A 24,857-nucleotide genomic window follows, 5' to 3' on the forward strand; every position below is an offset into this window, starting at 1 on the left:
AATGGTTCCAGGGATGAGGAACTTCAGTTAAGCGGATAGATTGGAGAAGAGGAGATTAAGAGGCGATTTGAGAGAGATCTTCAAAATCATGAGGGTCTAGACAGAGTAGATAGGGAGAAACTGCTCCCATTGGAGGAAGGATCGAGCGCCAGAGGGTACTGTTTTAAGATGATTGGCAAAAAATGCAACGGTGACGTGAGGAAAATCTTTTGTACGCAGCTAGTGGTTAGGAGCTGCAATGCATTGCCTGAGCTTGTGCTGGAAGCAGATCCAATCATGGCTTTTAAAAGGGAATTGGGCAATGATATTAAGAAAAAAATTTGCAGGGCCTCTGGGAAAAGCAGAGGAGTGGGACTAGGTGAGTTGCTCTTGCAAAGAGCCGGCACGGACATGATGGGCCAATAGCCTCCTTTGTGCTGTAACCATCTATGAACCATTCTATGATTCTATGAATTGCAGAATCAGGCATGCCAAACTAGACCAGGCCACAGAGGGTAATATAAGATTGTCTGAATGTTGTTATGGCCACATGGTGAGGGGTGTGAATGTGGGTGATTCCCACTGTTCAACTCCCACCTGACCGCAGCAAGTGCTTTTTGTTATTCGGGTTTAACCCCTTGGTGTTTTATTTGCCAAATAAATAGACAGTGACAGGTTTTCTTGTAGGTTTAAAACAGAAGAGCACATATTTATTGAGCAATTCGCCTTATCCCGAAATTGTCGCAACCGCATCCACTCATGCATTCACTTAGGCACACACACACACAAGAAGAGACGGAGAGAGGAAAAGGGGTAAGCGTTTTTCAGGTGAGGTAGGGTTTCGGGGTTCGTGGTAAACCTGTTGAATTCTCTCGGAAGTCAAGTTCTTGCAGGCCTGAGGTGTTTGTATGTTTCTCTCTTGGTCGATGGGTTCAGGATGAGAATAATCCGGTTATGATGTTTCTACTTTATACCTTAGTTTCAGAAGAACCCATTCAATTCAGGAATGTTTCAGGATGGGTATAATTAACCCCTCCCTGCTTAAAAGGTATTCCTTTGTTCCTGTCACACAGTTTGAATATGCAAAGTCTAGGTTCTTTACCTTCAGCGGCCATTTTTAGCAACATTGTCCATTTTTAAAAAAGGTAAAGTTAATTTGTATAACTCTTCAGTTTTAGACTGCATTTTTTCATTGCCGCACTCCTTGTAGGTGTGACACTGAAAATATGCTCTGTGCACAGCTCCAATTTTGTTCCACTGCCTAACTGAATTTCCATGAGTTTTATTTTTGTTGATGAGTTGGATAGAAATGACAAGAATCCGATATAGTTCCTCCATAATGCTATTGCAAAGTCACTGTTGTCTTCTGTGTGTATTCTCGTGTCAGTTAGAAAAGAAACATGACACATGAGCAGGTAACTTTAAACTGTTAAATTGGCTTCCTTTCTCTTGGCAGGCTTCCAATTTTGTGATCTGTATGAGCAAGATTTTACATTGTTGTGACCATAATCTGTCAAAGTAATCACTGCTTCCACTATTTCAGAGGGAGGGGCAGTGGTAACCATCCCCCATTCTTTTTGGCTAATGAAGTCTCCTGTAATATAAATGGGCAGTTCCATTCCCAGCAGAAATTCTAATACTGGATTCATTCACGACCAAAGTGTAACATGAACCAGAGAATAAAACTGTTGCATTTAGATCTTCACTAAATTAACATTGCTGTGTCTGTCCTGACAGTTATCCTGTTATTACTGAATCTTTTGGGCCTCCTTATCTCGAGAGACAATGGATACGCGCCTGGAGGTGGTCAGTGGTTTGTGAAGCAGCGCCTGGAGTGGCTATAAAGGCCAATTCTGGAGTGACAGGCTCTTCCACAGGTGCTGCAGAGAAATTTGTTTGTTGGGGCTGTTGCACAGTTGGCTCTCCCCTTGCGCCTCTGTCTTTTTTCCTGCCAACTACTAAGTCTCTTCGACTCGCCACAATTTAGCCCTGTCTTTATGGCTGCCCGCCAGCTCTGGCGAATGCTGGCAACTGACTCCCACGACTTGTGATCAATGTCACACGATTTCATGTCGCGTTTGCAGACGTCTTTATAACGGAGACATGGACGGCCGGTGGGTCTGATACCAGTGGCGAGCTCACTGTACAATGTGTCTTTGGGGATCCTGCCATCTTCCATGCGGCTCACATGGCCAAGCCATCTCAAGCGCCGCTGACTCAGTAGTGTGTATAAGCTGGGGATGTTGGCCGCTTCAAGGACTTCTGTGTTGGAGATATAGTCCTGCCACCTGATGCCAAGTATTCTCCGAAGGCAGCGAAGATGGAATGAATTGAGACGTCGCTCTTGGCTGGCATACGTTGTCCAGGCCTCGCTGCCGTAGAGCAAGGTACTGAGGACACAGGCCTGATACACTCGGACTTTTGTGTTCCGTGTCAGTGCGCCATTTTCCCACACTCTCTTGGCCAGTCTGAACATAGCAGTGGAAGCCTTACCCATGCGCTTGTTGATTTCTGCATCTAGAGACAGGTTACTGGTGATAGTTGAGCCTAGGTAGGTGAACTCTTGAACCACTTCCAGAGCGTGGTCACCAATATTGATGGATGGAGCATTTCTGACATCCTGCCCCATGATGTTCGTTTTCTTGAGGCTGATGGTTAGGCCAAATTCATTGCAGGCAGACGCAAACCTGTCGATGAGACTCTGCAGGCATTCTTCAGTGTGAGATGTTAAAGCAGCATCGTCAGCAAAGAGGAGTTCTCTGATGAGGACTTTCCGTACTTTGGACTTCGCTCTTAGACGGGCAAGGTTGAACAACCTGCCCCCTGATCTTGTGTGGAGGAAAATTCCTTCTTCAGAGGATTTGAACGCATGTGAAAGCAGCAGGGAGAAGAAAATCCCAAAAAGTGTGGGTGCGAGAACACAGCCCTGTTTCACACCACTCAGGATAGGAAAGGGCTCTGATGAGGAGCCACCATGTTGAATTGTGCCTTTCATATTGTCATGGAATGAGGTGATGATACTTAGTAGCTTTGGTGGACATCCGATCTTTTCTAGTAGTCTGAAGAGACCACGTCTGCTGACGAGGTCAAAGGCTTTGGTGAGATCAATGAAAGCAATGTAGAGGGGCATCTGTTGTTCACGGCATTTCTCCTGTATCTGACGAAGGGAGAACAGCATGTCAATAGTCGATCTCTCTGCACGAAAGCCACACTGTGCCTCAGGGTAGACGCGCTCGGCCAGCTTCTGGAGCCTGTTCAGAGCGACTCGAGCAAAGACTTTCCCCACTATGCTGAGCAGGGAGATTCCATGGTAGTTGTTGCAGTCACCGCGGTCACCTTTGTTTTTATAGAGGGTGATGATGTTGGCATCGCGCATGTCCTGGGGTACTGCTCCCTCGTCCCAGCACAGGCATAGCAGTTCATGTAGTGCTGAGAGTATAGCAGGCTTGGCACTCTTGATTATTTCAGGGGTAATGCTGTCCTTCCCAGGGGCTTTTCCGCTGGCAGTTCCATTCCCAGCAGAAATTCTAATACTGGATTCATTCACGACCAAAGTGTAACATGAACCAGAGAATAAAACTGTTGCATTTAGATCTTCACTAAATTAACATTGCTGTGTCTGTCCTGACAGTTATCCTGTTATTACTGAATACACAACCGCATATGCAGTAAAACAAGGCAATAGAAGTATCGATCAGACAAAAAATTCAGGATTCGCTCAAGAATATAAGACCGAAATGGAGGTGAAATTATTTCGACTGGAATCGCACATAGCATAAAATACAGAGATAATGCATATGATGACGGATTAACATTGTGTCTCTCTTTCAACATAGTGTATTTTACGCTACATGATTAATAACTAGCTTTTATGTGATAACTATAAAAAGAATGATAGAAGAGATAAGGAAGCTTGATGGTAAGTTCTTTTACACATTGCTAACACCTTTCTTGGGCACTCTGATTACTTACAGTGTAAAACATTATCAGGGATCTGCGATCACATCATCTCACTTTCATCGGACTCCCTGGTGTCACAGTCTGCACATCTTGAAGTTGTCCACCTAACGAATATCATGCCCAGTGAGGGTTTGGTAAGGACCTAATTTTTCCACATAATTGTTAATAGTGCATAATCATGTACAATAAACCTTTTGTTTACTGTAGTTTAAATTAATACAGAGGCAGTCATGGTATTGAAACCATGCAATAGCATATTTCATTTATAGTCTTGTATATTGTAAACCTGAGCAATAAAAGAATTGGTTTGCTATTTCTCAGTTTAAAAAGGTTACAATTGTTAAATACTTTAATACCTTTGTTTAATTTATTTGCAGTTGGAAAGTTATATTCGGACCGTGCTCCAATGCATTTTAATCTCAACACAAGATATTCTCTATATTGCCCATACAGTCAGGGAGATAGTGGGAGTGGGGAAGGGGGGATTTGTACAGTATGAGAACTCAATGTTTGCCATGCGGTACTGAGAAATATTAGGCCAGTTGCACTTGACTGCCTTGCACACTACCTGTCATCTAATCAAAAACAGAGGTCAAAGAGTTAATTGCTTGCTGGCCTCTTGGTCGGAGAATAGTAGATAGAAAGAACAGAGAAAAATTATGTTAAATTAAACTAAATTACTTTAAATATAAATGGCCATTCTCCTGTTTCTGATACTCCATTCACAACATTTTCCTCTGATGCTCTTGAAAAAAAATCTCTAAATCTGTCAAACACCCTTTTTCTCCTTGATCTGCCACTGTCTTCCTCCTTAGCCTGTCATACCTTCCGTGCCTGTTTAAAATGTGGCTGCTCAAACTGTCATAGAGAGGGTGTCCAAAATGGTCACTGGAAGTCAAGACAATGACGGTCTTCCCTGTGCTCTGAAGTTGTAGGGAGTAGCATAGCTTTTAGATGGACAAAGGAGAGGGGAGCAGGAGGGTTTTGTGCTAATGTCAACTTCCACGCGCATTCCTTGGTTTCTCCTGTGGCAATAAAATCAGGAGGGAGGAGGAATGGACTGGTGGCAATTAGGACTGGGTAGCAGAGAAGCTTTGAAGGCAAAAGAGTAGTGGGTGGTAAAACGACAACAGCTTGCACTTATAGGGTTGGATTTTATGGGCCCACCTGAGGCGGGGTCGGAGGTGAGAGGGCCAATAGAATTGTGACAGGTGGAGAGGGGGCAGAGGGTCCATTGTCGCCCTGTTGCCAGGCGATTTTGCTGTGGGCAGGATAGGCCAGAGATGGCTTACCCGCCCAGATGCCAGTTGAGGTCCTTAAGTGGCCTAATGGCCACTTAAGGGCCTCTTCCCGCCACGGCTGGCAACTAACTAGTGCGGGGGGGTGGGGGTTGCGTTTGTGGGGGGTGGTGCCTCCTGCACTCAGAGAGAGTGCCTTCTAAAATGAGATGCACTCCCTGCAGACTTGGGAGGGGGAGGTGGCGGGATTCGGGGGGGGGGGGGTGCGTCCCTCCTCTGTGGGCAATCTGTGGCTCACAGAGGACCCCCGCTAACAAAACCTCTACCTCCATGAACCCCCCACCCCCACTCTGATTGGCTGGCAGCTCTTGGAGTCAGGATCCCTGTCTTTAAAGGGATGGAGATCCTGGCCCCAGAGACATTGCCTCCGGAACAAAGGAGGATCGCGCCAGAGGTGCGAAAAGGCTGAACCCTGCCTTTTTGGTCCGGTGCCAGGAGCTTCGCCTCCTCCACAAGATCCTGGCCGCATTGTGCCTTATATGATTTTAGATTAGAGATACAGCACTGAAACAGGCCCTTCGGCCCACCGAGTCTATGCCGAACATCAACCACCCATTTGTACTAATCCTACACTAATCCCATATTCCTACCAAACATCCCCACCTGTCCCTATATTTCCCTGCCACCTACCTATACGAGTGACAATTTATAATGGCCAATTTACCTATCAACCTGCAAGTCTTTTGGCTTGTGGGAGGAAACAGGAGCACCCGGAGAAAACCCACGCAGACACAGGGAGAACTTGCAAACTCCACACAGGCAGTACCCGGAATCGAACCCGGGTCTCTGGAGCTGTGAGGCTGCGGTGCTAACCACTGTGCCACTGTGCCGCCCTAATATAATGTAGAAAAACATTTAAAGGCACTTCACAAAGGTGAAAAAAATTAATGTTGAGCCAAGGAAGGGGGTATTGAGAGGGGTGAACAAAATCTTGGTCAGAGCCGGTTTTTAGGAGGGTCTTAAAGGAAAGAGAGGGAGGTGGAGAGATTCAGGGAGAGAGCACCAGAGCACGGGGGCTTGGTGGCTAAAGCCATGGTTGCCAGTGGTGGGGTGTTTAGAGGGATAGTACACGAGATGTTATATTCCGAGGAAGGGAGAGGTTGGTGGGTGGTTGGGGGAGAGGGGGGTGAAGGTGGTGTAGGGTTGAAGAAAGTCACAGACATAGGGAAGGGTGAGACTATGAAGGGATTTAAGATCCAGATCAGCAAGGACGGTGCGGGATTGTATACGGGCAACAGTTTTATATAAATTACAAAGGGTGGAGAATGGGAAGCAGGTTAGAAGATAAAAATACTAAATCAGCCGTACACGAAACTTCACAGTAAAAATTGAGTTTGTCCTAACACTATCAGATTGTTGGCTTGACTGAAAATTATTTTCTATACTGTTGGGTTATAAATGTTATAAATTAAAGTCTGAAAAAAGCACAGATGATTACTGCATCTGTCTGAGTCCGCTGTGCTCATCTATTCAGTCTCATAGAATGGTTACAGCACAGAAGGAGGCCATTCAGCCTGTCGTGTCCATGCCTGCTCTCTGTAAGAGCAACTCAGCTAGTTCCGCTCCCCTGTCGTTTCCCCATAGCCCTGCAAATCATTTCTCTTCGGGTAATTAGCCACTGCCCTTTTGAAAGCTACCATTGAATTTGTCTGCACCCAACTCTCAGGCATTGCATTTCAGATCCGAGCCACTTGCTGTGTAAAAACATTTTGCCTCATGTCACCTCTGGTTCTTTTGCCAATGACTTTAAATCAGTTTCCCCTGGTTTCTGTCAATGAGAACAATTTCTCCTTATCTACCCTGTCTAGACCCCTCATGATTTTGAACACTTTTATCAAATCTCCTCTCAACTTTCTCTTCTCAAAGGAGGACAGTCCCAGATTTGCCAATCTATCCATGGAACTGAAGTCCCTCATCGCTGGAACCATTCTCGTAAATCTTTTCTGCATCCCCTCTAGGCTGTTCAATCCAACCAGTTCGTGCTGGTATAAAAAGCAAAGTGCTGAAGCCAGACAACTTCTCGGAAAGAACAGACTAGTTAACAATTAAGGTCTGGACATCTGGGGGTGGAAATTGGTATGCATTGTGCCTGTCATTTGTGCATAAAACAAGCACAAAGCATACCAGTGTAGCAGTGGGATGACTTGTACCCAATCTGCACAGGAATTGTTTTAACTTCTAAATCTGTGGAGCCTATTTTCTAGGCATCCACGGGTGTTATGCACCTTGAACTTTAATGAGGGGTCTGTTGCCTCTTGAAGGACCCCTTCCCAGCTGAATTCAGAATAACTAGATCTACATGTGGCCTAAGACGTGGTCCTTAAAGGGACCACTGGACACTGCCGACAAAAAAGATGCATTTCTTTAAAAATTCTAACTTGAATGTTGAGTCAGGGGTATCAGGAATGCAGTCCCGACAACTGTTACCTGATCACTCTCAGCCCCCACCTGATCAATCTGTTCTGCAATTGCTTTCCCCTTCTCCTAAATTGCCTCCACCCCCAATTGCCCAGCTCCCAAAACCTCTGCACCTCCCCTACCTGAGAGTTGCTCTCAGTGTTGCGATGGCCCAAAATTGATGTCCATTTCACTGCTGAACTGCCTGGAAGTGCCCAGCTTGCTGGTCTAACTTAAGTGAGGCACAACACCCAATTTTGACGGGTCTCAGACCTACCTGTTCCAGTGAAGGCTTTGTGCCCTGTGCCCAGCAGGCCAACTCTATCCAATGTTTACCCCTGAAATGCTAACCTGTCAGCTTTTGCCACCTGCTGAATTTTTCAAGTATATTCTATTTTTTTTTCAAATTTCTAACATCTATAGTATTTTGCTTTTTTTCTGTCTTGGTGTTTATCCTTCACACAAGCAGTAATCCGAATCCCACTTGCTCGTCCTGTTTCCATACCTCTTTACATCCATTTGTTTCGATCACTTATTGAACCGATTCTTGAGTGATTACATGGTCCCTGTTACAATCAGAGCAGGTCATCCAGACAGTGCATCGTAAGGAGCATAAAAATTGGGAATTTGGTGAGAGTAGGATTTCAGTGCCGAAGGGGAAGGAGGTGTTACTTTATGCCTCCAGTACTTGTAGTGGTTTGTGAGGTTTGACGCAGTAAGTATTGAAGATTTTGTCCAGTATTTTAGTGTTTAGTGCAAGTTAGTGTGTAGAAAAAGGAAAAAGACAACAAACTAAAAAGTAGATATAAATAATCTTGACTAAGATATGCAGAGCAGCTGTATCTCTGATTGCATTGTGTGGGAGTTTGTGGACGGCAAGATTGTCTTGCGTGAACACATCTGCAGTAGATGCCTCCACCTCGAATCTCAATGTGGGTTGGAGACACTCTGGCCGGGATTTAATGAGAAGACGGTGGCCCCACCCACCATCTGGAAAGCTGGGAACGAGCCCGACTCCACCGGCCTTGGAAGCTACGATGCTATTTTGTGTGTCCCAGGCAATTAATTGCCATGTTTCCTACCCCTCTGAGAGAGGATGTCCCACCTCCAAGAGCTGCCGGCCAGTCAGAGGGTCACCAGCTCTTCAGTCCCAGCAGCATCACTGGGAGTGGTGGCCACTGCTGGGACTGCATCAGGTCCCAGACCCAGCCAGCGATGGAGGCCGAAGAAGATGGTAAGTGGGGTCGGAGCTCACCGGGACCAATCAGCCAGGCACCGGCAACAGGGAGCGGGGCCGTTCAGCTGGGTGGGTGGGTGGGGGGCTCTTCCAGTGGGGGTGGTCCTTGCCATTGGGTGGGCCCTCCCTGAGACACAGGGTGCCCAATCAGGATGGACCCCTTCCCATCCTGCCGGGAGGATGCTGGGTTTTACTAGGCAGCCTCCCCAGGTGGCGAAGTGCCCATCTGCCTCTGGTAAAATACCAGCGACAGTGGGACGAGGCCATTGAGTTGCCATTAATTAGCCACTTAAGGGCCTCAATTGACCTAAGAGCAGGCAGGCCACCTCCCCTGCCACTGGTCAAATACCAGCTCCAGCGGGTAGGCAACAGGTATGGCAACTCCCTCCCCCTGCACCCCCCCCTGCCAAACCCCATCTGCCTTCCAGCTCGCTCCTGGGGCTGGAAGGGGTGCATAAAATTCCAGACCCTGACTCATAAGGGAAGGGGAGAAGTTTCTAGACAGTTCGTTTGAGGCTATGATCGCAGCACATGGAGAAGAGTAGGTAAGAGAACCTCTTTGGAGAGTACCAGGAACTAGGAGCTAAATTAAAGAACAGAACCTCATGGATTATTACCTCAGCCACGTGCACATTGGAGTAGGGATAAGAAGATTAGGGAGGTGAACACATAGCTGAAGCAGTGCTGTGGGAAAGTGGGGTTCCATTTCATGGGACAGTGGCACCAGTACTGGGACAGGAAGTAAGTGTACCATTGGGACAGGCTGCACCTGAACTGGGCTGGGACCAGGGCCCTAGCAGAAAGAATAAAGAGGGCTGTCACAATTACTTTAAACTAGTGTTTGGCAGGTTGGGGGGTAGGGCTCAGATGGAAAAGGTAATATAGATAATAAGTTCAAAAACAAATGCAAGGAAAGACAGTAGATTATCATTCAGAAATTGTGCTTTAGGCACCACAGGTAAAGGGAAGACTAAAATATATAAAGTAATTAAACTAGGAGAGAGAAATAGAAAATGTGTGAGTAAAAGATGAGAGAAGCACAGGTTGGGGTGTGTGGTCCTGTTATGACCAGGTAAGAAAGATGTCTAGGCTTCCCTTTCAGCCTTCACTTGGTCTTACTGTAACAGGGTTTTATTTTTAAACACACTGTGTTTTTGTTCCCCCTTGGTGAATCCTTGTTCACCGAAATAAGCACATACAGGCTTTCTTAGGTTTAAAGAAGAAAAGTGAAATTTATTAAACTTAAACTCTAATTCGTTTAACGCCTATAGATACACGACGCGCCCATGCTAGCACGCATATGCGATACACACATCCAGATAGGGACAGAAAAGAGCAGTAGAAAAAGTAAAGTGGAAAAGTTTGAGGCAGTCTCTGAGGAGGGTTTTTTGTTACTGTGTAGAGTCTTTGATTGAAGATATGGTCTTGCTTTTCATTGGGGCCCAGTATTCTTCTTAAACCTTGTTCACTGTAGGAGATTTTTCTCTCTTGGGGTTCATGTGTCTTCAGTGGGTTTTGGAGTTCCGTGAGAAAGAGATGGGAGCAGACAGCTGGTGGAATTTAAATCCAGTTAATTCATAAAACTCTGGTCTCTATAATGATGACCATGAAACTACCATTTTTTGTTGTGAAAACTTGTCTGGTTCATTAATGCCCTTTCGGGAAGGAAATCTGTCATCCATACCTGGTCTGGCCTACATGTGACTCCAGACCCACAGTAATGCGGTTGACTTCGCTGCCCAACGCTACGGAAAAGTTGAAAAGGAATAAAACTGGACACAGCACCCGGCATCGACCTCGGCACTGGAAATGGCAATAGCAAACCCAGCCCTTTCAATGCTGCAAAGTCCTCCTTACTGACATCTGGGGGCTGTGCCAAAGTTGGGAGAGCTGTCCCACAGAGCAGTCAAGCAACAGCCTGACATAGTAATACTCACGGAAACATACCAGACCCCACTCCCAAGTCCCAGACATCACCATCACCATTCCTGGGTATATCCTGTCCCATTGGCAGGAAAGACCCAGCAGAGGTGGCGGCACAGTGGTATACTGTCGGGAGGGAGTTGTCCTCGGAGTCCTTAACATTGGCTCCAAACCCCATGGCATCAGGATAAACATGAGCAAGGAAACCTCCTGCTGATTACCACCTACTGCCCTCCTTTACCTGATGAATCAGTACTCCTCCATGTTGAACACCACTTGGAAGAAGCACTGAGGGTGACAAGGACAAAGAATTTCCTCTGGGTGGAGAATTTCAATGTCCATCACCAAGAGTCGCTCTACTGACCGAGCTGGCCAAGTTCTGAAGGACATATCTGCCAGACTGGGCCTGCGGCAGGTATGAGGGAGCCAACAAGACAGAAAAACCTACCAGACCTTGTCCTCACCAATCTACCCGGTGCAGATGCATCTGTCTATAACAGTATTGGTATGAGTGACCACCACACAATCCTTGTGAAAATGAAATCCCATCTTCACACTGAGGATACCATCCATCGTGTTGTGTGGCACTACCACCAGGCTAAATGGGATAGATTCAGAACAGATCTGGCAGGTCAAAACTGGATATCCATGAGGCATTGTGGACCATCAGTAGCAGAATTGTATTCAACAACAATCTGTAACCTCAAGACCTGGCATATACCTCACATTACCTTTACCATTAAGCCAAGGGATCAATAAAGAGTGCAAGAGAGCATGCCAGGAGCAGCACCGGGCATACTTAAAAATGAGATGTTAAGCTGGTGAAGCTACAACCCAGGACTACTTGCGTGCCAAACAGTGGAAGCTGCATGCAATAGACAGAACTAAGCTATCCCACAACCAATGGGTCAGATCAAAGCTCTGCAGTCCTGCCACATCCAGTCGTGAATGGTGGTGGACAATTAAACAACTATCCAGAGGAGGAGACCAGCACATCAGTGCAAAAGAAAAGGCTGAAGCATTTGCAACCATCTTCAGCCAGAAGTGCCAAGTGGTTGATCCATTTGACCTCCTCCTGAGGTCCCCAGTATCACAAATGCCAATCTTCAGCCATTTCAATTCACTCCACGTGATATCAAGAAACGTCCAAAGGCACTGGATATTTCAAAGGCAATGGGTCCTGACAGCATTCTGGCTGTGGTACTGAAGACTTGTGCTGCAGAATGAGCTGTGCCCCTAGCCAAGCTGGCATCTACCCGGCAATATGGAAAATTGCACAGGTATGTCCTGGCCACAAAAACCAGGACAAATCCAACACGGCCAATTAACGCCCCATCAGCCTTCTCTCGATCATCAGTAAAGTGTTGAAAGGTGTCGTCGACAGTGCTATCAAGTGCTACTTAAATAGCAACAACCTACTAACTGATGCTTGTTTGGGTTCGGCTCCCGACCTCATTACAGCCTTGGTCCAAACATGGACAAAAGAGCTGAACTCAAGAGGTGCAGGTGGGAGTGATTTCCCTTGACATCAGGGCAGGATTTGACCAAGTGTAGCATCAAGTAGCCCTCGCCAAATTCTAGTCAGTGGGAATCAGGGGAAAACACTCCATTGGTTGGAATCATACCTAGCACAAAGGATGGTTGTGGTTGTTGGGGGCCAATCGTCTTAGCCCCAGGACATTGCTGCAGAAGTTCCTCAGGGTAGTGACCTAGGCCCAGTCATCTTCAGCCCTTCATCAATGACCTTCCCTCAATCATAGGGTCAGAAATGGGGGTGTTCACTGATGATTGTACAATCTTCAGTACCATTCACAACTCCTCAGATACTGAAGGCAGTCCGTGTCCATATACAGCAAGGCCTGGACAACATTCAGACTTGGGCTGATAAGTGGCAAGTATCATTCGTGCCACACAAATGCCAGGCAATGACCATCTCCAACAAGAGCAAATCTAACCATCTCTCCTTGGCATTCAATGGGATTACTGTCGTTGAATTTCCCCATTATCAACATCCTGGGGGTTACCATTGACCAGAAACTGAACTGGAGCAGCCATATAAATACTGTGGCTACAAGAACAGGTCAGAGGCTGGGAATTCAGTGGCAAGTAACTCACCTACCGACTCCCCAAATCTTGTCCATCATCTACAAGGCACAAGTCAGGAGTGTGATGGAATGCTTTCCACTTGTCTGGATGAGTGCGTCTCCAACAGCACTCAGAAAGCTCAACATCATCCAGGACAAAGCAGGCTGCTTGATTGGCACCCCATCCACCACCTTAAACATTTACTTCCTCCACCACCGATGCACAGTGGCAGCAGTGTGTACCATCTACAAGATGCAGTGCAGCAACTCACCACGCCTCCTTCGACAGCACCTCCCAAACCTTCAAACTCTTCCACCTAGAAGGACAAGGGCAGCAGATGCGTGGGAACAGCACCATCTGCAAGTTCTCCTCAAAGCTACACACCATCCTGATTTGGAAATATATCACCATTCCTTCATCGTCACTGGATCAAAATCCTGGAATTTCCTTCCAAACAGCACTGTGGGTGTATCCGCACCAGATGGACTGCAGTGGTTCAAGAATGCAGCTCAACACCACCTTCTCAAAGGCAATTAGGAATGGGCAACAAATACTGGCCTTGCAGCAACGCCCACATCCCATGAAACAAATAAAGAACATAAGAAATAGGAGCAGGAGTGGGCCATTTGGCTGCTAGAGCCTGCTCTGCCATTCAATAAGATCATGGCTGATCTGATCTAGCCCTCAACTCCTGCCTTCCCCCCCCCCCCCCCCCCCCCATAACTCTTGACTCCCTCTTAGGTCAAAAATCTGTCTAACTCAGCCTTGAATATACTCCATGACCCAGCCTTCACTGCTCTCAGGGGTAGAGAATTCTCAAGATCCTATGAGAGACGAAATTACTCCTCATTTCCATCTTAAATAGGGGATCCCTAATTCAGAAACTGTGCCCCCTAGTTCTCGGTTCCTCCATGAGGGAAACATTCTCTCAACATTTACCCTGTCAAGCCCCCTCAGAATCTCATATGTTTCAATAAGATCACCTCTCACTCTTCTAAATTCCAATGAGTGTAGGCCCAACCTGCTCAACCTTTCCTCATAAGACAACTCCTTCATCCCAGGAATCGACCTAGTGAACCCTCTCTGAACTGCCTCCAGTGCAAGCATATCCCTCCTTAAATAAGGAGACCAAAACTGTACACAATGCTCTAGCTGTGGTCTCACCGACACCCTACTCCATCTTCTTTGCAATAAAAGCCAACATTCCATTTGCCTTCTGAATTATTTGCTGTACCTGCATACTAACTTTTTTCCGATTAATGTACGAGGACACCCAGATCCCTCTGTACCACAGCATTCTGTAGTCTCTTTCCATTTAAATAATATTTTGCTTTTCTATTCTTCCTACCAAAGTGGATAATCTCACATTTTCCCACATTATACTCCATCTGCCCAATTTTGCCGACTCACTTAACCTATCCATATCCTTATGCAGACCCTTTGTGTCCTCCTCACAACTTGTTTTCACGCCTATCTTTGTATCATCCGCAAATTTGTCTACAATACACTCTGTCCCTTCATCTAAGTCAACTACATCCCAGAGTGTTGAAAGAGGTAGCTATGGAGATGGTGGATGCATTGGTGACCATCTTCCAAAATTCAATAGATTCTGGAATGGTTCCTGCAGATTGGAAGGTAGCAAATGTCACCCCACTATTTAAGAAGGGAGGGAGAGAGAAAACAGGGAACATAGGAGCAGTAGGCCATTCAGCCCACTGAGCCTGCTCCTCCATTCAGTACGATCAAGGCTGATCATCCACTTCAATGCCTTTTTCCCACACTATCCCCATATCCCTTTATGTCATTGGTATTTAGAAATCTGTCAATCTCTGCTCTAAACATATTCAATGACTGAGCTGCCACAGGGAACTGTTGGAACAGACCTGTTGGCCTTACATCAGTTGTAGTGAAAATGCTAGAATCTATTTTAAAGGATCTAATAAATGGACACATGGATAATAATGGTCTGATCAACATGGATTTATGAATGGGAAAACTTGTTTGATGACCTGTTGGAGTTTTTTGAGGATGTGACTACCAGAATTGATAAAGGGGAGTTGGTGGACGTAGTATACATGGATTTTCAGAAGGCTTGTGATAAAGTCCCCCACAGGAGGTTGGTTAACAAAATTAAAGCACATGGGATAGGCGGTAATATACTGGCATGGATTGAGGATTGGTTAACGGGCAGAAAACATAGAGTAGGAATAAACGGGTCATTCTCGCATTGGCAGGCTGTGACTACTGGGGTACCGCATGAATCAGTACTTGGGCCCCAGCTGTTCACAATATATATCAATGCGGATGACACAAAACTAGGTGGGAATGTGTGTTGTGAGGAAGATGCAAAGTGGCTTCAAGGGGATTTGAATAGACTTAGTGGGCTGGATTTTATAGTGTCTCCAATGCCGGGAACGGTGGTGGTGGGGAAATGAAGATAGCAACAGAGGAGGCCCGCCACTGACCCCGACGTCGGCAAGCCCCGTACTGATCTGGCGGCTGCGCCGAGGCCTCATGGTGACTGCCCCGCTGCTCGGCAACGGGACCATGATTTCCATATTTAAATTAATTTACCTACCTGAATTAATGAAGGTCCCGTCGCCACCTTATTTGCCACACCGATCTTCATTCGGGTGGCCGGCAATGCCGCGCCTTCAAATCCCCATTAGGGGAAATGAGGCACAACACCTGTGAGGAGGGGGGAGGAGGTGATTTTCTCTGTGGTGGAGCGGGGGGAGCGGAATTAAAACTCTTCAGATTGGTTGGGGGGAGGGTGGTGATGGGAAAGGGTAAAGGTTCTGAACTTTGGTGGGGGTAATGTCAATCTTTCACGGTAAGTATTCTGGGGTGGGGGGGTGGGGAAGGGCATGAATGATATGTAATGCCATTGAGGCGGGGGGAGAGGGCAAAGAAAGCTTATTTTCATTTTTAAAAACTTAAAAGTCACTGTACCTGGAAAATTTAAATGCTCATTGAGGGATGTAAGCTCTTTAAAAATGGCACCGGCGCCTGCATATTGGCACCAGATGTGGTCCCCCTCCACGTCATGGGGGGGTGTGGATCAGGCAGCAACCCCGGACATGCTAATGAACCTCCGTGTTTGGAATCACGGTGGCTCCGCAGCGTGGGCCCCGTGCGTGCGGGTCGCAGATCTTTCCGCCCACCGCCTATTTCGGCAGTGAGCTGTTAAAATGCAACCCCAGTGAGTGGGCAAGAACATGGCAGGTGGAATATAATGTGGAAAAATGTTAGGTTATCCACTTTGGTAGGAGGAGTGGATGTGCAGAGTATTTCTTAAATCATAAGAGATTACAAAGTGTAGATGTACAAAGGGACCTGGGTGTCCTCGTCACTGAAAGCTAACATGCAGGTGCAGCAAGCAGTTAGGAAGGCTAATGGTATTGTTATGACCAGGTGAGAAAGGTGCCACTTGCAATTTCTCTCATTTGTCTGTGGGTAAAATCCAGGATGGTAGCACCCAAATTTCTGTTACAACCAGGTGAGAAAGATGTCTAGAGGTCTCTCTGAGCCTTCACCTGGTCTTATCGTAACAGGGTTTAATTTTTAAAACACCATGTTTTTTAGCTGCCCCGTGGTGAATTCTTGTTCACCGCGTTCCAGTTATAAGGTAAAAAAGCCAGCACAAACAGGCTTTCTGAGGTTTAAAGAAGAAAAGTTGAAATTTATTAAACTTAAACCTAAACTCTAATTCGGTTAACGCCTATGGATACATGACGCACCCACACTAGCATGCACACGCGATGCACACATGAAGATAGAGACAGAAAGAAAATAGAAGAAATAAAGTGGAAATGTTTGAGGCAATATCTGAGGAGTTGTTTGTGTTACGGTTCTTTGAGCTTACTGTAGAGTCCTTGATTGTAGGTAGATCTTGCTTTGCGTTGGGGTCCAGTATTCTTCTTAATCCTTGTTTGCTGTAGGAGACTTTTCTCTCTTGGGGTTCATTTGTCTTCAGTGGATTTAGAGGCTTGTGAGAAAGAGATGGGAGCAGGCAGAAAGGAGAGGCTGTGGCGAGCCAGCCAGGAGAGATCTTCTCAGTCCAGGAGCATTCTGCTTTTTGCCCAAACTGTACAAATTCAGAAAGCTCAGGTTGCCCAGCAGGTTATTCATGTGACTAACTGGTTTGACCATGTCCGTTTGTGTATTCGGCCATCTTAGCAGTCAACCTGGAATGTGAGCTCCCCCACCTTCAATGCCTGGTGATCAAAAGTCCATTGTGGGTTGAATGTGTCAGTGAATGGCTGCTTTGTCCTTCCAAACACTGTCTGTTAATATGCAAATATCTTTTCCAGCCATGGCTGATCTGTTTAACAAATCCTTTCTTCACTCCAGTAACAGTTTAAAATCAATGTTCATGACAAAATTCATGTGCCTCATTCTTGGCAGGTGGGGGCCTAGCATGACAGTATGTTAGCCTTTATTGCAAGAGGATTTGAGTACAGGAGTAGCAAAGTCTTGTTCAGTTGTATAGAACCTTGGTTAGACCGCACCTGGAGGGAGTACTGTGTGCAGTTTTGATCTCCTTACCTTAGGAAGGATATTATTGCTATAAAGTGAGTACAACAAAGGTTCACCAGACTTGTTCCCAGTGTTACAACCAGGTGCGAAAGGTATCTAGGGGGTCTGTTACTATCTTTACCTGGTCTTATTGTAACAGGGTTTAATTTTAAACACACTGTGTTTTGAGCTCCCCCTTTGTGAATCCTTGTTCACAACTTTCCAATTATAAGGCAAAGAAATGAGCACAAACAGGTTTTCTGTGGTTTAAAGAAGAAAGATGAAATGTCATTGAAACTTAAAACTTAAACTCTAATACTGTTCATGCCTATGGATATACGACGCGCCCACGCTAGCATGCACACACGATACACACATGCAGAAAAGATTAGAAGAAAAGATAAGTAGAACAGTTTGAGGCAATATCTTGTTACTGTTTCTCAAGCTTGCTGTAGTCCTTGACTGATGATATAGTCTTGCTTTTCGTTGGGGCCCAGTAGTCGTCTTAAACTTTGTTCATGTAGGAGACTGTTCTCTGTTTGTGTTTATGTGTCTTCACAAGATTCAGTTCCTTGGGAAAGAGATGGAGGCAGGCAGACAGGAGAGGAGATGTTTTTAATCCATGAGCACATGGTGTTCTGTTCAAATTCCTTTGTTGGGAGTTCAAATTCAAAAGAACTCCCAGGTTGCCCAGCAGGTTAGTCATGTGACTAGTTCCTTACATGGAACAGTCTCTTCAAAATCCTTTGTTGGAAGTTCAAATTCTCTGCAACAGCTAGTTAGTCATGTGACTAAAACTGGTCTGACCGCTTCTGTGTATTGGAGAAGTAACTACTAGGTCCCTTTTGGTCCAATACTGCTAGTACTATGCAAATGTCCCTCCAGTCAGGGTCTTGCAATTTTAAGTTTTAATGTTCATGTGGCGAAATCATGTGTGCCTCCTCAGTCTTGGCAGGTAGGGGGTTTGCCTGACACTGGGATAGCAGCACTGTCCTATGAAGAGAGATTGGGAAACTGGGCCTGTATTCTCTAGAATTTTGAAGAATGAGACGTGATCTCATTGAAACCTAAAAATACTTAAAAGGATAGAAAGCATGTAAGATGTTTCCCCTGGTTTGGGGCGTCTAGAACCAGGGGACACAATTTCAAAATAAGGGGGAAGCCACTTCGACAGAGATGAGGAGAAATTACTTTACTCAGAGGGTTGTGAATCTTTGGAATTGTCTACCCCAGAGGACTGTGGAAGCTCAGTCATTGAATATGTTTAAAGCAGGGATTGACAGATTTCTAAATACCAATGACATAAAGGGATATGGGGATAGTGTGGGAAAAAGACATTGAAATGGATGATCAGCCATAATCGTATTGAATGGCGGAGCAGGCTCGATGGGCTGAATGGCCTAATCCTGGTCCTATGTTCCTATGTCCCTATTAATATAAATTGTAAATATTAACCACTCTCACAATGAAAACCTTCAAACAACTTTTAATTTGTAAATAGTTGAGGCCCCAGCCCTGATCCCTGTGACACTCCACTCATTACAGTTTGCTAATCTGAAAAAAACCCATTTATCCTGACTCTCTTTTAGTTAGCCAACCTTCTATCCATGCTAATATATTACCCGCCACCCCCCCCCCCCCCCCCTTCCGCAACACTATGAGCTCTTATCTTACTTTTTATGAGGCACCTTATCAATTGCCTTTTGGAAGTCCAAATACACTACATCCACTGTTCCCCTTTATCCACCCTGCTTGTTACATCCTCAAAGAACTTAGATTTGCAGTTTTTCAATCCACTGGGACCTTTCCAGAATCTAGGAATTTTGAAAGATTGCAACCAATGCATCCACTATCTCTGCAGCTACTTCTTTTGGCGACCACGCTCTGGAAGTGGTTCAAGAGTTCACCTACCTAGGCTCAACTATCACCAGTAACCTGTCTCTAGATGCAGAAATCAACAAGCGCATGGGTAAGGCTTCCACTGCTATGTCTAGACTGGCCAAGAGAGTGTGGGAAAATGGCGCACTGACACGGAACACAAAAGTCCGAGTGTATCAGGCCTGTGTCCTCAGTACCTTGCTCTACGGCAGCGAGGCCTGGACAACGTATGCCAGCCAAGAGCGACGTCTCAATTCATTCCATCTTCGCTGCCTTCGGAGAATACTTGGCATCAGGTGGCAGGACTATATCTCCAACACAGAAGTCCTTGAAGCGGCCAACACCCCCAGCTTATACACACTACTGAGTCAGCGGCGCTTGAGATGGCTTGGCCATGTGAGCCGCATGGAAGATGGCAGGATCCCCAAAGACACATTGTACAGCGAGCTCGCCACTGGTATCAGACCCACCGGCCGTCCATGTCTCCGTTATAAAGACGTCTGCAAACGCGACATGAAATCGTGTGACATTGATCACAAGTCGTGGGAGTCAGTTGCCAGCATTCGCCAGAGCTGGCGGGCAGCCATAAAGACAGGGCTAAATTGTGGCGAGTCGAAGAGACTTAGTAGTTGGCAGGAAAAAAGACAGAGGCGCAAGGGGAGAGCCAACTGTGCAACAGCCCCAACAAACAAATTTCTCTGCAGCACCTGTGGAAGAGCCTGTCACTCCAGAATTGGCCTTTATAGCCACTCCAGGCGCTGCTTCACAAACCACTGACCACCTCCAGGCGCGTATCCATTGTCTCTCGAGATAAGGAGGCCCAAAAGGGAAAGACTTCTTTTAAGACCCTAGGATGTGTTACGACCATGGTGGGAGGAGTGCACTGTTAATTCAGTCCCACTTCTCCACAGGTCTCAACATATATTTAAATTTTACCACTTATCAAAACGGTCAATCAGATACTCTATTTGTCCCCAAAATAAAGCACACCAACCAGGTTTCTTTCATAAACAACTAAATTATCAGTTTATTATAAACCAAGTCTTAACCAATAATGAAGTGAAACATATGCACAAATGGAAATATAAAAGCCCCTTATTTTATCCTAGCCCTCACACACACTCATGTACACAACCGGTTAACCTGGAAAAAAAGGTATTTTTGTTTACAGCTGTTACAAAGAAATAGAAGGAATAAAAAAAAACTTCGACTGAAGAGAAGATGTGGAAGTCCTTTGTTTTGTCAAGGTGTCCCAAAGGCGAATAGGTGGCTGCCACTAGGAATCTTCCTCGAACAGTTCTTTCCAGGCAATGTTGATGGTCCATTTGGGTAGCCATTCAAAGAGATGCAGCACAGAAGGCTTCACATAGGTCTTACCTCAGGTGTGCAGCAACAAAGGTTTCAATTCTCACACATTCAATGCAAAATTCTTTTCAAAGATGCGAGGTTTCTGTAAACATTCAGGATTTCTTTAAATTCAGGAAGCAACCGTACAGCTTGATGCAGGATTTGCTTTTCAAGGGAAAAATGGCCTAGTTGGATCTTTTGTCCTCCAGGCAGGTCAATAAGCAAATTCCAACTGCCTGTTTTTAGTCAAACCAGCTGTTTTTTTTAACAGTTCAAAATGAAACAAAAACCTTTCCAGAGGCAAGTCCTAAGGCAGCCATAAATCCTGACGTCAATAAGCAAATAGCTCTTCATAATCCCCTATTGTGTTTACATGAAATCAGATGCTTTCCAGTAAGGTGTGTTTACTGGTCAACCTTCTGTTGACCTTCCTTTGAAGAAAAACATCTAAAGTTTAGCTTCTTCCAGATTCCAGCATCCATGAAATCCTTTTCAGTTTTTTAAAATATAGATTCTCAAGTTTTAATAAAAAATGGAAACCCTCATAACAGATGCAAGCCATCAGGTCAAAGGGACTTGTCAGCCTTTTAGTCCCATTACATTTCCTAGTACTTTTTCTCTCATACTGATTATTTTAAGTTCCTCCCTCCCTTTTGCCCCCTATTATTGGGATGCTTTTAGTGTCTTCTACCATGAAGCCAGATACAAAATATTTGTTCAAAGTCTCTGCCATTATCTTGTTTCCATCATTAATTCCTCAGTCTCATCCTCTAAGGGACCAATGTTTATTTTCGCTACTCTCTTTTTATGTATTTGCCGAATCACTTACTGTCTGTTTTGATATTTCTTGCTGGTTTACTCTCATACTCCAATTTTTCCCCTTTATTTCGTCATCCTTTGCTGGTTTCTAAAATTTACCCAATCTTCTGGCCTACCACTAATCTTCTCAGAATTGTATGCCTTTTCTTTCAGTTTGAAGGGAATGCAGTGTAGATTTGCCAGAATTATACCTTTTTTTTATTCATTCAGGGATGTGGGCATCGCTGGCTAGGCCAGCATTTATTGCCCATCCCTAATTGCCTTTGAGAAGGTGATGGTGAGCTGCCTTCTTGAACTGCTGCAGTCCATTTGGGGTACGTATACCCACAGTGCTGTTAGGAAGGGAGTTCCAGGATTTTGACCCAGCGACAGTGAAGGAACGGCGATATAGTTCCAAGTCAGGATGGTGTGTGACTCGGAGGGAAACTTGCAGGTGGTGGTGTTCCCATGCATTTGCTGCCCTTGTCCTTCTAGTTGGTAGAGGTCGCGGGTTTGGAAGGTGCTGTCTAAGGAGCCTGGACTCCAAGGGTTAAATTACAAGGAGAGATTACACACACTAGGGTTGTATTCACTGGGATTTAGCGGTTAAGGCGTAATTTGATCAAAGTTTTTTGAGATATTAAGGAGAACTGATAGGGTAGAGAGAAATTATTTTCACTGATTGAGGAGTCAAAGGCTGGTAGAAGTTTGGAACTCTCTTCCTCAATCCATTGTTTATGTTAAACCTGGGATTGATAGATTTTTGTTAAACAAAGGTATTAAGGGATATGGGGCAATGGCAGTTAAGTTGCAGATCAGCCATGATCCCATTGAATGGTGGAACAGGCTTCAGGAGCTAAATGGCCTACATCTTTTCTTATGTTCCTATCACTAAGTCTGGTGGTATATCCCATAGTATTGTATCCTTCTGTGCAAACAAAAAAAAATGCTCCTGTGCTCTGTCCTAAATTTCTTGCATTTAGTTATATATCTATATCCCCTCCTCTAGACCTCACTGGAAAAAGACCATTGCTAGTTAGCTCGTCCCACCCCATTTATAATTCTAAATACTTCTATCAAATCACCCCATATTCATTTCAGTTTAAATGTATTTAAGGTCCTTTTTCATACATGTACCTCATTATACCAGGCAGCATCCTAATGAATTTGCACTCTACCTCTCTTCTGCCTCAACATCTTTTCCATGGCTTGTAGCCATGGTTTGTAACTAACATGATCCACCATTACATCTCAACTTAAACTTTCTATATCTTTTGCCATAAAACACAGTATTTTTATAGCCTTATTTACTTGATTTACTGCTCTTAATATCCTGTGAAACTGAATATAGAACTGACTCTGCACTTCCATATCACCTAGCTAATTCTTACTTTCAGCTTTTTTGACCAAAATGTACCAACTTATATTTATTGACAGTGAATTCCATCTGCCACCTTTTTGCTTATTCCACCATCCAATATCCCCTTGCAATTTCCTTTGGTCCTTGGGATATTCAACTACATCTCCTATTTTAATACTGTCTGCAGATTTGGACACACCTCTCTCTCTCTATCCCGAAATCTAAGTTGTTGATGTCATCAGTGAACAGAAGCAGTTCCAGAACAGAACCTGTCAGACACTGATACCCACTTCCAACCACTCTTGAGAAACTGCTCTTAAATCCTACTCTCTCTTCCAGTCAATGTTCAATCCAATGTGCTACCCTTCCCCTGATTCCATACCTCTCACTTCTCCAACAGTCTCCTGAGTGGTGCCAAAGATTTTCTGAAAGTCTCTGTACACTACATCCACTGCATTTTATCATGAACCATATCTGATAACTCCTTAAAGAACTCTTAGCTTCATCAAGCATGATCTTACTTTCTGAAACTTGTTTTGGCTGCTTCTGATTACTTTCTCTTCTTCTAAATATTTAATCATTTCATCCTTAATTAAAAATTCCAAAAATTCCCCGATCACAGATTTTAAACTAATTGGCTAGGTTAGTTCTGCTTCCTTTTTTGAAAATGAGTATTACATTAGCCATTCTCCAGTCCTCTGCTACACATCTACTCGCAACAAACACTGAAATAGGGGAGTGAATTTTAACCCCCAAAGATTGGAGGGATGGGTTGTTTGATATTAAAAATTTAAAAATCTCAAACTCAACCCCAATCTACCTTCCAAATCGCCCACCTCAGGATTTAACGGAGACAGGATTAGGGGTTTCCCAGGCCTCAGGAAACTTGGCAGCTCAAGGAAGGCAAGGATAGCTTCTGGGGGAAAATAAGTGCCTTTAGAGGACTACCTCTGGGCCAGGATGTGCAGGGGTGCTTTGCTCGACCCAGCAACCACATGCTTTAAACACCTCAATCCCCATCAAACCACCACCCCCATACAAAACTGCCACCGGGGTCTGGGATCGAATCCCACTTCAGAAATGGACCTTTCCGCCTTCCAGCTTTCCCCCAACCTCTTGGGGTCAGGACTGAACCATCCCCACCCCTCATACTCCCAGTAGCAGCTACAAACTTCATACCCTGCTCTGGAGTCTTCCCTACCTGACTGGAAGCCAAGCCCATCAATCAGGCTGACATCTGGGCATGGATCCTGGCAAAAAAACAAAGGTACTCACAGTGGAGTCAACACTCCACAGCATATGGGGAATCCCGGGATTCCAAGTTCCCTATAACTGTGTTGCCCCACCTACAAAACCTGCCCCATCAAGATTGGGACCATAATTTCTAGTGCTCCACAATCGCTTGCCCAATTTCCATCATGACCTTTGAATGTATCCCATCAGGTCCTAGCACTTCATCCTCCTTTAGTTTAACATTCCTTTTATTTATTACAATTTGTCTCATCATGCTTATGACCAATTCAGAATTTACCTCCTCCCTCATATCCTCCTCTCTTCTAACCACTGAATTGAAGTATTTGTTGAGTATCAAGGAAAAGTAATATTGGGCAGGGTGTAAAACCAGTGTTTTATGTGATCTTGTGGGTTTCCTGTCCGGCAAGTTAGGTTAAGATTACCCCCCAAACTTCTGGAAATTTGTGAAAATTAATTTGAAAATTAATTTTCAGTATAAAGATTGATGATGACATAAATGAATAAGGTTGAGACTGTTATTCATATTTATTTCTGATGTAACCTTATTGGGATTGTTACCTGTCTGTCTAGGAAATAGTTATCACATTTTATCAGTCAATTAAAGCACCTCAGATCAGGATTGTCCTATTTAGCCACAGGCACTGGTTCCAAAGGGGACGCAACCCACTATTAAAATTAAGAGATGTAACTAAGCTCATTAGCAACTTAAGTGCGAGCAGCCAGCGCTGTTGATAGATATGGTCATATTATTAATAAGAGAAACAGCTTGAGAATTCCAACTGCCTCTCACACTGCATCACCTTTGTGAAGAATTCAGAGGCTG

At 45.0% G+C, this 24,857-nt stretch overlaps 1 protein-coding gene across 1 annotated transcript in view; it reads left to right on the forward strand.

Moving 5' to 3' along the window:
- Window positions 1-24,857, forward strand: part of si:ch211-26b3.4 (connector enhancer of kinase suppressor of ras 2) — an 867,895-nt gene that overhangs the window by 347,126 nt on the left and 495,912 nt on the right. The window contains exon 6 of the mRNA XM_068047793.1: window positions 3,954-4,073. Coding sequence (XP_067903894.1) covers window positions 3,954-4,073 — 120 coding nt within the window. The remainder of the gene's footprint in view (window positions 1-3,953; window positions 4,074-24,857) is intronic.

The sequence above is a fragment of the Heterodontus francisci genome, chromosome 15 (genome assembly GCF_036365525.1).
Source record: "Heterodontus francisci isolate sHetFra1 chromosome 15, sHetFra1.hap1, whole genome shotgun sequence".
NCBI lineage: Eukaryota > Metazoa > Chordata > Chondrichthyes > Heterodontiformes > Heterodontidae > Heterodontus > Heterodontus francisci.